A 17,076-nucleotide genomic window follows, 5' to 3' on the forward strand; every position below is an offset into this window, starting at 1 on the left:
CTACCAGAAAATTAAACTTCCTGTTGAGTTCATCCTGGTCTTCATTTGTCAACCAAGAAGCATGAAAATGTATACAAAACCTCCCATGCTTATCAAACCTAGCCCTAAACAGTGAAAATCCAACTCTTTCCTCTGTAACCAAGTACAAGCAAACCTATTTGCAGCTGAGCCATGGCAATTACAATACCCAAGGGATGCACAGGGGCCATATAAAGGCTGCCCTACACCGCAGAGTGAAGAGGCCATGGCGGTGAGCTGTGCTAGGACTGCACAATTCACATGTGGAGGTTGCAAAGCAATCCACGTTCACTGAGCAGCAGAAACAAAGACATCAACTCCTCCCAGTGCTGTTTTTTCCCCTTGCATACCACTAGAACTGAATTTTACCATCCCAAATGTCTTATGTTCCACGTATAGGGTGAAAAACATTGCCCTGCAGGGTTCCTAAGAACTTTGCAATTTAAAATGGCATACAGTTAGAGCTGCCATTGAATCTTGAGCTGATACTCAATGTGCTTGCCAAGCCTGGCAGCGGGAGAGCTTTAACCTCTCATGGTTATGAGGGCTGTCATGAATGATGTTGCTCAGTAACAAAATTACTTGCTCTTGTACCCAATTTTCCTACACCAGCAAAATTATCCAAGATCTGTACAGCTTACACCTTCAAAATAAAATTGAAAAAAAATTCTTATTCCAGTACTACATGTCCTAAGATGTTTATCATTTTCTTCCAGAAAAACATTACATGTAAAACCATCAATGTGAAAATTTGGGTAACTGATGTTTCACTGAAAAACTGTTTACAACAACATGACAAGTCTGTTCATTGAAATTTTCTTACATAAATGGAAAATTGTATTCACCAAGGTAAATAAGAGTATCTGAAATTTGAGGCACTACTGAACACAACAGACATTCAAGAGATATCAAATGTATCTGCTAAGGCCTTTGTAAGAAGAGTTAAATCAAAGAAAGGATGGAGAGACAGAGTCCTTTTCTTAGGCATAACCAGAAGTAATCAAAGATGGCACTGTGATGATACTGAATGGTACTGTCCCTGGTGACTATCTGTCACAGCTTCAAAACCTCTGCCTTTTCTTCAAATACAAAGCTAACATCTGAATTAACACTGAGATGAACCTGTACTTCCAGCCTCAAGAAACAGAGTTTCTGGTTTAGAGCTGGAACGCTCTCCCAAGAGACTCAGAAGGAGAGAGAAGGGCCCAAAGAAAAGTTAAGACTTGATTATGTCCTCAAACCATCTGTCATAGACATCCCCTGACAGAAGCCAAGTCTAGATTATTCAAATGAAAGTGAAAGAAATTTCTTTAAGAAAATATACATATTATCTTCACATCCCATCCCCCTCCATCCATGTATTATCCTTTGCCTCAGATAGCTTTCCTTAGAGCATGCAAGGATGGACTGCAAGTTATAGTGTCCCACTGGAGCCCCACAAAATATCTCAAGTCAGTCTAGCAGCAGGACACCAAAATGGTGTTGGGTACCTCATACTAGGAGTGTCCAGAGGCAAACAAAGTACAAAAGTACATATGGATCCTGCAGGGTGTCAGTAGAGCAGCCAGAACATTGATAATCTCACAGCCTCCCTCTAACTGCCTTTGCAAGCCAGCTCTAATAATTGAAATTGGCTGCAATCCTCAACCATAGTATTTGATATCCTTTCCAAGAAATGCGCAATTAACTATGATGCCTTTGGATATTCAATATTTAGTAGACCTAGCACTGTTGTTGCCTGGGTTGGGATTCCATTCTCTGACAAATTCCCTATCAATGGAGCATAGCACAAGAATTTCTAAGATCAATAATTAATTATTAAAAAGAAAACCAAAAACCCAACAACAACCAAAACAACCCCAGTAATTCTCAAAACTTAACAAGGACAGAAAATGCAAAATTGTACATGGGAAGTGAAAGAAAATTCTGAACGTATTTTCTTTGTTGTAAAAGAATTCCCACCAACTTTGTCTTTGCACATCCACAGAAGATTAAGATTCTTAAGATAAGAATATGGCACACAATTTTAGAAATGCAAACTTTATGCAGTCCTGAGCCAGTAATACCACTTCTTCAGAGTGCAAATAACTTACTAGTCGATGTGTAAAGAGTTCTATATTTAACTGACAGGTCTCCATCCAACTAAATAAGATAATGCTGCCAAATCTATTTCTATAATCTCAGTGACCTCATAGGTCCTCATTACATATATTAAATAAAATGAGAGATGAAAGGTGGCCTATTTATCCTATGCAAAAGTAATAAGTGGGCTTAATTTTTAGTTTTTCAAAATGAATAGCATGCTAGAGGTATGTGGTGTGTTTTACAAACCACAGTAAATACCTGTCAAAAGAATAATCTTACTGAAAACCTTTCCTATTAGACTGAGTCACCTGCATTTTCCTTGCAGCAGGGAGCCATAATCATGGGTCCACATTTCTCTGTTCCAGACTTTTCACAAACACAAAGCAAAAGTGAGCTTTTGCCCTACCAACTTTGCAATCAAAGCCTTATGGGCTGAATGTCAAGAACAGCGTTAAAACACTTGGCTAGTCTGGAGGATTTAAATCTTAAATCTTAATTTAAATCTTAGACCTCATTGCAGCCTACAATTTCCTCACAAGGGGAAGCAGAGGGGCAGGGGGAGCAGGCACAGGTCTCTTCTCTGTGGTGACCAGTGACAGGACCCAAGGGAACGAGGCTGTGTCAGGGAGGTTCCGGTTGGATATTAGGGAAAGGTTCTTCACCCAAAGGGCACTGGAACAGGCTCCCTAGGGAAGTGGTCACAGCACTAAGCCTGACAGAGTTCAAGAAGCATTTGGACAACGTTCTCAGGCACATTCTTATCCTTGCAAGGCCTGGAGTCAGACTTTGAGGGATCCTTCCAACTCAGGATATTCTGTGAGATTCTGTGACAAAGCAAAGCCAGCACAGTGAATTTTCTGATTGCAAATGCTGTAGTTGCTAGTTACTTGTAGCTGCTCCTTACTGTTTCTGTTTATTACAAAATAAAAATTTAAAAATGCTATAAATTTTCTAAGTAGCATACAAATACCCATATGGAAGCAAGGAACTTACGCTCAGCACACAACCATTTGCAGGAAAAGTTCTCTACCATCAATTCAGTTTCTCCTGTATGCAAAGCTCTGAGTAGGAGAGTTAGGTGTGTGCACTGCTGCAAGTACCATCAGAATAGTTTGACTTGCAAGGGACCTTTAAAAATCATCTAGTCCAACCCTCCTGCAGCGGACAAGGAATGTCCTCGTGCTCCTCATGATAGAAATGCACTGGCAAAGATGTCACAAATGACTCATGAATGGTGGTTTCCTTCCTACACAAGCCCGCTCTGGAACATACCCTTTGGTCTTAGTGTTATTCTCCCGATGTTGCACTCAGATGACAGCAGCCATTCATTCATTCACTCACTCATTCATTCATTTCTTCACAAGGTAGAAAGATGTGAAGCTATCAAAGAGAACTGGCAAGAGCATGTAAAGCCTGATTAAGCTCTCTCAGGCTTTGGGAACACAGCCAAGAAAAAAGTCATCAGGTTCTGATGTCTTTCCTTAGTAACATTTTGTTCATGTTTAGATGAAATGCAGCTAGTAAAAAAAAAAAAAGAAAAAAAAAAAAAGGCCAAAAAATCCCTGTTTCCCTTTTCCTGCTTGCATTCCCCATGGGCAATCTGGCAGCTTGACAAAATAGTAACTGAGAATAAGTGCTGCAGGGGTAAGTCCTGGCTGCAGCTGAGCTTCATGTGAGGAGTTGCTGGGACACCAAAGGGAGTAGCTGAAGCTCTATGCTGCCAGCCCAGTGTTTGCAGCCTTCATTCCCCAGTTACCCCCCACAGGACACTCATTTTAGACCTGGCACAGAACAGAGCAGGATCTTCAACAGTGTTCAGAGTGGTGGGAGAGCAAGCAGCCTCCCCTGGGGTAGAGGTGGTTCCATCAACTTCTTCCCCTGGAACCAGAACAACCTAGCGACAGAGTGTGGTGTCAAGACGGTGGGAGATAAATGGTCCATATTTTGCTTTGCCTTTCAGAAAGTGCAGAAAAACTTAGAAATTTCACATCTACTTTGAAAATTCAGTCCTTGAGAGCTTTTTTTTTTTTTTTTAATTATAAAATTTAATGTTCTTCTTGCATTTATTCTTGCATCTTAGATCAGACCAAGAACTCTTCTAGTCAATAACCTTCTGTCTGATAGCAGCTACTAAGAGACACCTTGGGAAGTGTGAAAAATACAGACCAAGGTCCATAGCTCTAGTTTAGCCTCCAGAAGGGCAGGAATAAGCAGCCTGTCTGACTCAGAGGGAAAAAAGGGCATTTTGGTCTGTACCTTGCTCCTTTCCTAACAAACTCAGAGTTCAGTTTTCCCCCTGGAAAATTGCTGAGGGTTGAGCTGATTGTGCCACACAATTATCTACTGTAACACTCAGAAACAGTTGCCATTCAGTTATTGTCAACTCAGAGCCCAGTATTGTATTTGTAAAGTTAGGACTGCTTTGTCCTCTGGGCATCCATTTATTCCCATCCACATCAACTTCCTTTGCTGCTTTGTCATCAGTTTTTCAGTGCCCTGAGAACATTTTGCAGCTCCTCACAGGCCATCCTCTTGCTTTACTATGCTACATAGATTAGGTCACCAGCAGCAAACTTCCTGTCTCTCTTCACCCCTTTTCTAGGTAATTTTTGAGCACTTTGGCAAATTGAGATCTTTGCAAGGATATTTTGGCAACATTTATTTACTATGAAACAACCATACACTAATTATTTATTTGCTAATGAGAAGCATATCTATAAAATGTCAGGGCTGCTTAGTCTCTTCAGCAGTTTCCTTGCGAGGGATCTTGTTGGATGCCTATTAGTGGGATCTCTCTGTCCACTGATACATTCAAAGGACTCTAGCTAGCTCATCCCTCTTCTATCTCAAGTATTCATTTGCCTCCTGATTCTGTTTTTGAATAGTTTCTATTAATTATCCAATTCGAGATGTCAAGCATACCGATCTGCAGATGGCAGGTTCAAGCCTACCAATTGTGTTCTGTAGGTACCCACCCCAATTCAGGATAAACAGAAATTGCAAAAAAGGGGTCTGAATTAAAATATTGTTTGTTCAGCTTTGAAGCATTCATTTTTTTTCATTTTGCATATGTATATGTATATGTATATAAAATTTTCAGACCATCGAGCAAATACACATCCCATTTTGAAACTGAAAAATCAAACTTCATCCTAATCTGACATTTAGCAACTTTTTCCTACAAAACTGATACTAAATGGTTTGACAAAATAAATGTAATGAAAAAAAAAATGACATGTAATTTATGTAAAATCTGTCATTTCAAATTCTTATTGTTTCAGTAATGGTTTAATTTTTTTTCCAGTTCATTTCCTTCTCTTTTAAGTGTCATGTTTCTAGACAAATCCTCAAACTGGGGCTTGCCAAACCTATTCCAAAGCTGCAGCACAGAAGCAAATCCTAAGCACAGCATCTAACACACCTCTGCAACCTTCCAGGAAAACTACACATCCATTATGCCTTTTCCATCTGAATTTCAGTATAATCTGTTTTCCTGAGTTTGTATTTCCTCTGGGAAGGCAAGAAATGCTTTTATTTCCCAACAATTTATCCTGCCCTATCTCCCTCTCAATCCCCCACAATCACCAGTGGGGAATTAAAAATGACAGAGGAAAAATAAAATAAAGCTGTTTGAATTTGAGATTCTCCACCTCATTGATTATGGAAGCAGTCCCTTAGCAAAATTATTGGTTTAGAGCATATTACTTACTATATCAATATAAAAAAGAAAGACTATCTTCCAAGTTTATCTACTTGCATATTTTTCATGTGGTTAAACATAGCAGATACATGTCATGCATGCTTACATTTTTTTAAATTATTATTTGATCATTATCTCATTTTAAACAGCTTGGAATATAAAATGTTGGTCAATAAATAAATGTATAATGTTCAGATTGTTGCTTATTTGGCTTTAATAAAAATGTCCACAATATTATTGTTTGAATCAGGAAACATTTAATAAAATAAATAAAATTTGCTTGGTTTGTTTCCTTTCCAGAGGAAAAATAGGAATAGCTATAGATAATTACCCTGCTCTTTATTACTCAGAAGCATTATTCTTATTCTGTCCAACCACATAAAAAGTTAAAGAGATGCTTACTGATCGGTCACTACTAGCAGATTGATGTTGACCTAGAATATTTCTGACAAAATTAGAATTCTTGAAAAACTGACAACATAACAATGAAGAATAACGATGTATTTCTAAAGGACAATTGCTTTGCAAGGACTGATCATTGCAGGGCAAGTATGTGAATTTATGTATTTCCCTCAGCTTTGTAAACATATGTATTTCAATTATGGTTACTTCCCTCTTCCAGCCTCTGGTGACAATCTAGTCCCAGCTGAGAAGCTGCAACTTTAGTCCTATCTTTGGCTACCTAAATGTGCACGGATAACTTTTTAAAATGAGGGAAAATGACAGGAAGGGAATGGCACCTTTGCAACGCTCACAGCAAGCTCCTCTCTGCTTAATGACGAGAGCACAGTCCTTGGAGAGCACTGGACACTTCTCCCTTTTGCATGTCACTTCCTTATTCTGGAAAAAAAAAAAAAAGACAAAAGCTATTGGAAGCAAACCAAACCCAAGGCTACCATTTCTTACAATTCAGAAAATAAAATGTGGGGCCAGCAGTCTCCTCTTTTGCTTCAGGAGAGGTCCCTGTGATTCAAAACATCTTTCTTCTCTAGAAAGAACAGTCTTTCTTTCTTTCTTATCTCATAGAGAACAGTATTTAAATAATCCAGGAGCCCAAGTAAATGGTGTTTAAAACCCACTTAGACGGTAATTCATGACTGCTACCCAGTCTCATACAGAAAATGTACTGCACTGAAGAAATCCATGTTATTTAAATGAACAACTACCCACATGATACACTTGTTAAAATATCCTTAGGGTCTTGAGGAGCTGCCCCATGAACTGCACAGCTTAGGAATCACTTCTCTGTGACAGAAGGATAAGCAGCAGAGAAAAAAGCAGTAACCTCAGAGAAAACAAATTCTGCCACTGCAGAAAATCAATTTTGCCTAGAGGTTCTTTAAAAGAGGCTACCATGTACTATACCAGGCAAGATGATTAATGTAAGTCATCTTTCTCCCCAAAATGCTGAGAATTAATGAAACACCACGAGCAAACAGAATCACTGTTCTTTATAGTGTCATCTTGCTATGGCAAAAAGCCTGTGATTTCCCAAGGCCAAAGAGCACATTGGCCACATTAAGGAATGTCAATAGAGGATGTGCAACAGCAAGCAGCAGAAATATTCCATTTATTGCCTATCTTGCCCCAGTGGTGTCAATTCTTTTGGTTGTCCCTGCCATTAAATAGGTGCAGAAAACAAATACTTGGGGCATTTCTTTTAGTAAAATTTTGCTACTTCAAATTCCTTACTCAAAGTAGCCCTGTGAAGTGACCTCCACCTATAATTAGTAGCTCAGTTCATTGGGTGACACAGGTGGCCATCTAGTACATGCAAGTACCTACCTCACCTAATCTTATGACTTAATTAGAGACCAAAAAATCAAAGGGCTAGAAAAATGTAAATCATAAAACTAAAGAAAAGGGAGCTGTACTTTCCAGTCTCTTTATTTCGCTCCCTGTGGCCTTATTCAAGGTGCCTGTGAAGAATAACACACAGCTTTTATTACACTCCAGCCCTTTGTCTAAAATCGGAGGTTTATTTACTTCAAAGTCACTGCCTGATCTGATGGGAGCTATAAAGGCACTTCAGTCTTATCAGTGTAAATGAGGACTCACTCTCACCAAGACAGTGTGAAATCAGCAAATGAGAATCAGGCCCTAAAGCGCAGCTGCAGCAACACAAACGATTACTGTAAAGAGCCAGGTCACTGCAGTGCTGGCTGTTCTGCATCACTCCAGCACTGCAGACCAACCATAAATGCAATTTAACCAGCAGGTTAAGTTGAATTTATGGCTGGTCTGTAGCTCTGGACTGGCACAAAGCAGCCTCGACACAGAATTGCAAGTGGTTCAATGTCCCTTTTAAAGTGCTCAGTGGAATCTTGATTCCCTTTATAGGAACGTGGTGCCCCCGTAAAGTCTGTTGAAGGGCAGCAGAACCAAACTTACCAACTCAGCTACAGCCTGTATTTTAAAGGGTTCTGCTAAGACCTGATTCTCTCTAATGAGTTTGCTTAAGGAAAGGTTTAATAAGCCTATCAGCCCCACTACCTTTATCTGTGGGAAGATCTTCTGCCTGGTGAAAGTGGGTGTGAAGGAGGGGCAAAACCCAGTTTAGCGTTTGCTCCTGTGGAGAACATACTTCCCCAGCTGCAGCCTGCATCATGCACCTCTGAGAGAAGCGAGGTGCACAGCAGTCTTCAGAACCAACCTGGCTGGGCTGGATGTGTGTAAGGGGGGCCAGTGGGCAGCTACCCATTGGACTCCCTCTCCCAAGGATGACATTATTGTTGCAGATGGCAGCGAGAGGGACAAAAAAAGTAACAGCTCTGTCATTTTTTTTTAATTCCCTGGTTCCCAGAGGACTCCTGGGGCAAATTCCTCATGTAGCCCAGCTTCCCAGGCAATTTCATCCCTGAGTGCTGTCTGCCTCCTTCTGCCCTCAGGTACATCCTGACATGGTTTCTTCTCGTTACAATGCAAGGAGTTCCTAAGGATGACCCCAACACATGTATTTCAAACACAAGATACTTGCTAGTTATTGTTCCAAGAAGAAACCTCCTGTTTCCCCCATGTTGCTAAAATCAGAAAAATTCTCTCCAATGGTGAGCTTGGTATCACTTAGCCACCCCAGGGGGCCATCCAAATTTAGGGCTCGCTCTTCTTTCCTTATCACCAGCAAAGCTGCTGGTTTAGCAGGTTTTCTAGGAGGGAAGATTTTAGCATTCATGTGTTGATGCCAAGGGCTGTTTTGCATTAAGCAGCTGTTCCACACGAAGAACATTAGTGGCCCACAGTGCAGTGACAGGACCTGAAGGGTCCTTCCCCCTAGGAAGATGTCTTAAGCAGGAGGCTACAGATTCACATCTCCTTTCTCTAGATCAGTAGACTTTGAACTCTTTGCTGTTCAGTGGCCTGGCTTCAGCAGACAGGGGCTTGTTCTTCATGCCCCCACAAGTCATTGGTTCCTACAGCAAGGGTACTTGTGGGGAAAGCAGGAGATGAGTCATTGAATTGCCTCTGGATGTGGAGGGCAGTAAATCTGGATCGCTGACTCAAAGCTCAGTTACTACAGCAGTGCTGAAAGGTAGGGAGCAGGTGCCACACTCATCACCCACTGCACATTTTTGTTGCTGTTTTATTTTTTGGTTTGGTTTTTCTTTTGGTTGTTTTTTGTTTGTTTGGTTTGGTTTGTTTTTTTACCCCCCAAATTAAAATGGAAGGTTAGCTCTGTCCCTTGGAGGAGAAGCTGCAAGCTCCTCCTGCCTTAAACAACAGCTCCATGTATCCCAGGTAAATAGAGCCAATCTTTGGCAGCACAAAAGAGAAGAACAGCTAAGATTTGCAAAGCTGATGTTCACCCTCTCTAGCTTGATATAGGCAAGGCCCAGACAGATCTAAAACAGTCTCTTTCAGATGTCATCCCAAGCTGCCTAACTCCCTGCCATCAGGGCTGGGCTGCTCTTCCACGGTGTGAAGTATAGCATTGCTCAGGGTTGCAGCCCCATCACTCTATGTGGGGTTTTTTGGTGAAAAAAACATACAATAGAGCCACAATTGCAATATATTGCTGCCCTGGCGTAGTCCTCATGACAAAATCCCTCTTGAAGTAAGAAGAAATTAATCTAGCTCCAGGGAAGTGCATTCTCTTACTGCTTCTACTACTATTATTGTCCCAAAATTCTTTCTAAGAAGTCCTGCTGTTTTATCTCAGCGTTGTAGCTTGTGGAAAACAAGGTCAGCAGATGTGGAGGAAAGGGTTAATGTACCATGCTGATCCATCACAGGCCTGCAGCAGATAAAGCAGGGCTGGTAAATCATTGTTTAGTCTATTGCAGTGAGGCATTATCCAGTGCAGATCTCCTGGGTCCACTGGGTGTAAAAGTGCAAAAATGAAACAAAAGAGTAATTGTCATCTGGAGGATGGGTTTTTCCCTTCACCCAGTTGCCCAAAACACTGCTCTTAATGTCTAGTGTCCGTCTGCTTGTTTCAGTTTTGCTGCCTCCTCCCCTGCCATTTCACAAGGGCAAAGTGGAGGCTGAGAGCAAATGGGACTTGCCTTCCAGTTATGTCCCCTCCTACCCCCAGTAATCAAAACATTTCCTTACTTGTCCCAGCCATACATTTAGAAAGTCACTAAGTAGCTGCATGCAGGAGAGCTGTATTACCAAGCCTCCATCTGTGTTGTCAACAGCGTCTCTGAATCTGTTGAAAGCTCTCAGATACTTTGAATTTTGCTGTTCTTAAGAGAAAACTTCTTAGACGGCAACAGTCAGAAGCCAACAGTTATGGGAGGGTGGGGGATTTTTTTTCCCTTTTGTTTAAAGGACATGCACTCTGGCACCAAGAAGTGCGGAAGAGACACATGGCCCATAAATACATAAACCGTTTGCTAAGTCAGAAACCTGGGAGTCAGTCAAATCCATAATAGGATCCCAAGATTCATAATAAATAACTTTTAATTATAGTCCTGCACAATAGTTATTTTAAACAGATGGTTTATAGATTCACATCTGGGATTATTTTTTTTTTTTAATTTAGTGCTCAGGCACACACACAGAAAGGGAGAGAACTTCAGCTAGGGTTTCTATTAGTGTTGGAAAAATGCGTATTTTTTTAAAAGAGGTCAGGCTGATCCAGAACGATGCTGCCGTGTCTGACGCAACTCCCCAGTCAGTGCTCAGCTCAGCAAAGGGTTCACTCTGGAATCCCAGACTCCCTTGAAAAGGAAACCAAGAAAAGTGCTGGAGGATCACCCTGGTCTCCTTACTGCACTCACCAAGCCCAACTGTGGAAAACTCATATTTTAATGCATCTGGGGAAAGATCAGAAATTTTGTTGGGTGTCCATGCTTCTCCCCTCTCCCACACTTTTCCAATGAGAACCAAGGATTTCCTTAGCTAGGCATGCAGAGGTGATGTCAAATTCCCACACAAGAGAGATACACTAACCAGACCCAATATCGCTGCTACTGCTTCATGTTACCTTTACTAAAACCTCCTCTCAACGCAATTTGTTCAGCTTTTACATACACCTCATATTTTTACCTTCCATCAAAGAGCTCCACACAAAACAGCCCATTCTGGCAACAAATTATATCAAACTAACAGCCTTAAACTCATATGGTACAGCTAAATAAAATGCCAACATGAAAAGAAAAGAAAAAACCAACCACACACTAAAAAGGAGTCTGAATATTTGGCAGAGATCTTGGAGAGGATATGTGCCAAACCACAGCTTGGAAGCCACAGCCAACTTTCTACAGGGTTCCCCACTGGACTCCTGCCGGCTCACAGCAGCCACCAGGAGGATGGCTCTTTTCAACCTGGATTTGGCTTCAAGAAGAAAAAAAAAAAAAAAAAAAAAAAAAAAAAAAAAAAAAAAGGAAGAAAAATAGGAGTCTGCTTCATTTATTCAGGACTGTACCAAGGAGTGCTTCCATCAATGATATCCTGAGCACTCTTGTGCTGTAACAGCTGGCTGCAGAAGACATTAAAGATGTGGTTTCTCAGGGGGCCAGATGTCCACAGTGATGGTCTGGGGTTGTTTTTCTTTCTTTCTTTTTATGTATTGAAAATGCTTTTAGGAAGCTTGCACTGCATTTCTAATACCCTGAGGTTATTAATTATTTATACTGAATAGGAAAAATGTTACTTAAACTTTCATTTAACCAAAAAAATGCAGTGGAGAGAAAAGTAATAAAAGCAAGAGAGAGAGATTAGGTAGGAATACCAACTACCATTAATGACTAATCCTGAAAACATTCATTTTTTACCACTATTCATTGTGGTCCTGCTGTAATTCTGATAGGACTCCTCACCAAGTAGCTCAGGGTGTCCTTAAGTTTTTGCTAGGAGAAGCCTGTGGGATCACCCATGAAAAAAATAACAATTTTCAAACAATAGCAAAAGTTGCCCCCAAGGAATTTGGGATGGAGCTTTCAAATACAAACATGTGATCTTAGGAGAAGAAAGAGCCATTTAAAATTAATGAAACAAGTGTATTCAATTCACACAGGCAGCCTCTCCACCGCAAGGCACAGGGCAGGCTCGAACGCTGGCTTCTGCCATGTGCCATGATCCCCATGTTCTTAGCCCATGCTCCTAGGCTCTCTGCCAGGTGTTGCACATAGCCAGAGCATCCTCTCAAGCACACAAGAAGCCACGCTCACACCACACGGGCCACAGGGGCAAAGGTTTGGGCCAGCACTGTCACAGGCTCTGTCCCTCAGCAAAGCTTGGGAGCTCCTAAGCCTGTGCCTGCACCCATGTTTATGTGCAAACAACCCCAATGTTGGGCCAACTTGAACTCACGAACAGGCTCAGGCACATGCCTAACTCATGGTCTAGACAAAACCTGAGGCTCTTTCTGAAAATAGTAGCCTTGCTTCTTTGGCACTCCTGCCTGGAACTCTCTGTCTCAGGTTCAATTTACAAATCTCTGTTTAACTGGCAGAGTTGATGCAAGAAAGAGATCCTTGCTAAAACTGTGGGACTGCTGTCTTCCATGAGCATTTCTCTACCTGAACAAGAGCCACACCATTAGGCTTCAGGGAGGAGACTCACTCCCCAGGGAGAGATGTCTGCAGACCCTTTGAATCACTGTCAAGGGAGATGAGGATAAGGTCTCATTTCCCTGATTCCCTTCCAATTATCTGCTGGAGTTTCTTTCCCTTGCAAAACAAATTTTGTGGGTACAGTAAAAAAAAATGGCTTAACACACTAGATGCATTTCGAAATTCAAGGTGGAAAAAATATTTCCCTATAAACTGATGTTTGTTCTCAGGAAAATGATCGCATTCTCTCCATGTGCCCACATAAGTCTACAAACACCAAGGCATATGCTTCACCAAAGAGAGAAAGGTCCCATTATTTTAAGCACATAAAACTGTAATGGGACAAGGAGCGAAGTCAAACATACACCTCGCTACCTTCAGCACCAGGTCCTTGCCTGTGGCAGAACATGACCATGATTTCAGTATGATACAAATGACAGTATTTTAGTTCAGTTCACAGTCTCTCTTTCCTTTTTTGAGCAGAGCACTCTGTAGCCTTCAATTTGCCCCCTCATCCCTGTAATCTGTTTAGCTTATCTGGCCTCTCAGGGAGAGCAGGGAGGAGGCTGCAGTCTTCCCTGTGGTGATGCTCAGACAGCATCAACCATCCCCCTTCATAATTCGAGCTCTCCCCGCTCCCTAGGAAAGATGATTAAAACAAAGGTCCTGATGAAAGATGACACCAAAATTCACTTCAAATGGGTATTCCCCACTGCTGTGAGGAAGACATGAGTATGTGCAAGGGATTCAGGACAAATCACTCACAACCCCTTACAGACTGAACAGACTTTTTTATTTCTTCACTGTGCTTAATGATGTACACCAGCATGAGGAAACTGACCTTGGTGGCCTGCTGAATCCCAACACTCCCTGACAGCTGCCTGTGCACCAGTATTTGCTGAAAAGAAAGCACTGTCCCTTCCTCCTACATTTGCTGGCATTAATACTAAGGCTGGGTCAGGGTCCCAGAACATCAAACATTTTGCAGCACATCCCTGCTCCAGTGAGCTTAGGGACAAAGTAGACATGGCCAGACACAATTACTCTAACTGCAGATTGAGTCAGTGAAAAAACCAGAGCAGGATCCAGACCATGTAGCTCTCAGTCTCCCTGTCTCTACCTCAATCTCCAAATGCAGCTTCAGATTAGAGTTCTTCAGCTGAACAGTTATAGGCAATGCTGTCAGCAAAACAGCATGGCAGTCTTCTAGCAACAAGAGACAAGGTCTTCACAAGTTCCCAGCAGTTCATACTGAAGTAAAAAAAAAAAGTGATAATATGGGTATCACTGCTGTGATACCCATAGTATCCCAGGAGCCAGATTTCAAGGAAGTATTACACACAGGGATTGTTGTGGGAGACCACACCTTCACACTTCATGAGATGCACACTTTTAAAATTCACATATTTTTCTGTGAATTTTAATTCACAGGATTATGTTTCTACTTTGTCAATGAAGAGTTTGAATCAATTATCAGTTACTTAAATCTGATGACAATACCTAAGAAAAAGGTAGTCACAGGCAATATCTGTTGATTCAGAGCTCCAGCTGCAAACCTGTACCCATGCTGCTGTAAAAGCTCACTGACCCAGCCCTGTGAGTTTATGATCTATTCCTTGCTGAATGTTCTCAGCTATTCAGATCAGTCAGCAAAACCTTTTGGATGATTACTGCCCAACTAATTTTCAGCTAAATGGGTGATGCTGAGGGCATGGTCCATCCTAATCCTAGTCTGGTTTACCCTGACAGAAGCTGGTGGAAAATTCATTCTCCCAGAGAAGTGACAGGTAGTTGAGGGCCATAAAATCTTCCACTACCTGAGCCTGATCAACCTAACACACCTGAAGTCAAGAGATGTGGAACAGCATTGCTGTCTTGAGTGTACCCTGGAGCATACTGGTCCCCCTTAAGTGGCATAGGATGGCTTGGAGAAGTCTGCCAAGAAAATTGTTCTGAAAACAGCCTAAATAAATTATACTCCTAAAAATTGTTGAAGATGACAGTTATGAATTATCCAGCTGATTTCATAGAGGGCAAAGCAGATTACACCAAAGGTTTAAAATAAAGTATTAAATCATTTGAATTCAAAATTTGAGATCGAGCCATGGTGCCATGTTCTGGCTCATCTCAAAAATTAGCCCTGTCCATCAAAAGAGTGCCCTAAAAATATTCTGCTTTTCTTTCTTTACGAATGTTATCCCAGTACTATACACTGTTATTTTCTGGTAGATATTGTCTATGAGAGAAAAACAAAGCCATCAAAACAATAAAAAAAACATCAAAATCAAAGCACATCAAAAACAAATTCTATCAGTTCAGAATTCCTATTTTTGATAACTGTATTTTCTATTAGACTGAATACTGACCAATAGTATTTTTTCTTCTAATGTTATGAATTAAAATTCCATTTGACATTTATTAAAAAGAGATGCATTGATTGCTTTTCAAATAAATGTCATTTCATCACATTTTGATGGGCTAAATCTACAAATATATTATCCAAACAATAGTTACCTGTCATTGCATCTTTATTACCTTCTCTGTCTGAAGCCTGCTTACTCAGTCTTACTCAGTCTTTACAACGGAGATTTCAGCAGTGGCAAATGCTCTAGTTTTGGGCTTTAGTCTGTTCTAAAAACTTTGAACAAAGCAGCCCTTGAGGCCATGTACTTCTTAAAGAGTTTAAAAAGCCCAATGGGCCTCCTAACTTACTCTGCAACAAGTCATATCCCATGAAGAAACTCACTTCTGTACAACACAAAAACAGGGCTAGATTAAAGAAAATGAAAGAAAAAGAGCAGGGTCCCCTGCTGCTCTGTCTGGCCAGAATCATGTCTTTTACTGCCCATATCCTCTAAAGAAACGATGCTCTCATGATATATTACCCTAATACATCACCAAGTGACAGTTTTCTCATGATACTGTATCCTCAAAGATGTGATGCATGCCAGAAGCAGCGACAGGAGATCTCAGCTGGGGGAGAGAAAGGGGAGGGGTTTCTTATTTTCTTTCAAATGTTTAAGCTACATTTTGGGGTTTTCTAATGTTATTTTGAGAGGAAAACCCCTGTTAATTGAAGCTTCATAATCCAGAGGACTCCTAGAAGTTTTGCAGTGTAGCTTTTAAACCAGAAAGCACCAGAAAAAAAACAGTCTCTTCATTTAATTGAATCAAGTTTTGAAATAGGACCAAAACGCTTGAGGAACAACAAGCAAATAAAAATAGTAGCCCAAAAGAAAGAAGCAACAAGAGTCTGGTTTCTATTATGAAATTATTTAGGCAAAAGGCCTCCAGACACTGCTGTTTTAATGAACTTGCAAGGAAAATGAGAACTGACCCTGAATTTGTTTTCTTACGTGATCTTGCCTGTGCTACGCAGTGGTTTTAGAAAATAAGAAAAGGTTCTTCACAGCAGTCTGCAGAGAGAAGGTGCAGCCTTCAACTTGTCAGTCAGCATAGAGAAGAGTGGGAAGAGACAAGGAAAAGGAGCATTTCAAGCAGGACCCCTCAGAGTAGGCAAAAGTTTCCAGGGTCTTTTAATGCTGCCTTCAACTCACAAAGGCTTGCTCATTTTTGCTGCAACTGCTGCTTGGCTGCTAGTAAAATCTTGTAGGGGCCATGGTAATCCTGGGTCATGGGCAGCTCACAGCAGGCATCACCCTCAAGATGTCTTCATCCAGCTGCTGCCAGCAAAGGAAGGCTCAAGATCTTGGGAAAATTAGTCAGAAAAGCTTATGACACCATGATGTTTCATTTGACACATCTCACTTCTGTGTGTTTCTGCTTCATATCTACTGAAACCTCCTTGCTTCCATCAGATGCAAAGAAAAAAGGTAGAATAAGCTTTCCTTTGTTGTGATTAATCACACTGCCAAATTAAGTAAGACTGTGACTTTCAAAACTTCAGCCAACACTGTAGCTAATAGGAGAAATAGCATATTTTGACTTGTGGACTAAGAAAAAGCGATATGGAAGTCATTGAGAAGAAACTAAAAGGCAAAGCTGTCAATGTCACTTTCACAGTCCTTGAGCTGACTTTGACCATATTTTGTGGCCTGGCCATGGCTGCTTTTGGGTGAGATGTAACAGCCCTCAATCACAGCAGTGATCACTTAGCCACATAACAATACCACTGCAGTCAATGAAACCACCCATGAGAGCTCAGAGGTTTGAGTCGAGCTCTTCAGTGCAGACACATGCACAATGCCCTATGCTCTGGGTAGACCCTGTTAATTAAACACTTATTTTTAAATGCTGCTCTGGAAAAAATTTGCT

General features: G+C 41.1%; 1 protein-coding gene across 2 annotated transcripts in view; it reads right to left on the reverse strand.

Moving 5' to 3' along the window:
* BMPER (BMP binding endothelial regulator) overlaps nucleotides 1-17,076 on the reverse strand; it is a 149,377-nt gene that overhangs the window by 117,892 nt on the left and 14,409 nt on the right. For both annotated transcript variants that reach the window (XM_021553292.2, XM_021553289.2), the window contains exon 3: nucleotides 6,544-6,643. In XM_021553292.2, the coding sequence (XP_021408967.2) occupies nucleotides 6,544-6,643 (100 nt within the window). The remainder of the gene's footprint in view (nucleotides 1-6,543; nucleotides 6,644-17,076) is intronic.

This window comes from Lonchura striata, chromosome 1 (assembly GCF_046129695.1).
Source record: "Lonchura striata isolate bLonStr1 chromosome 1, bLonStr1.mat, whole genome shotgun sequence".
NCBI lineage: Eukaryota > Metazoa > Chordata > Aves > Passeriformes > Estrildidae > Lonchura > Lonchura striata.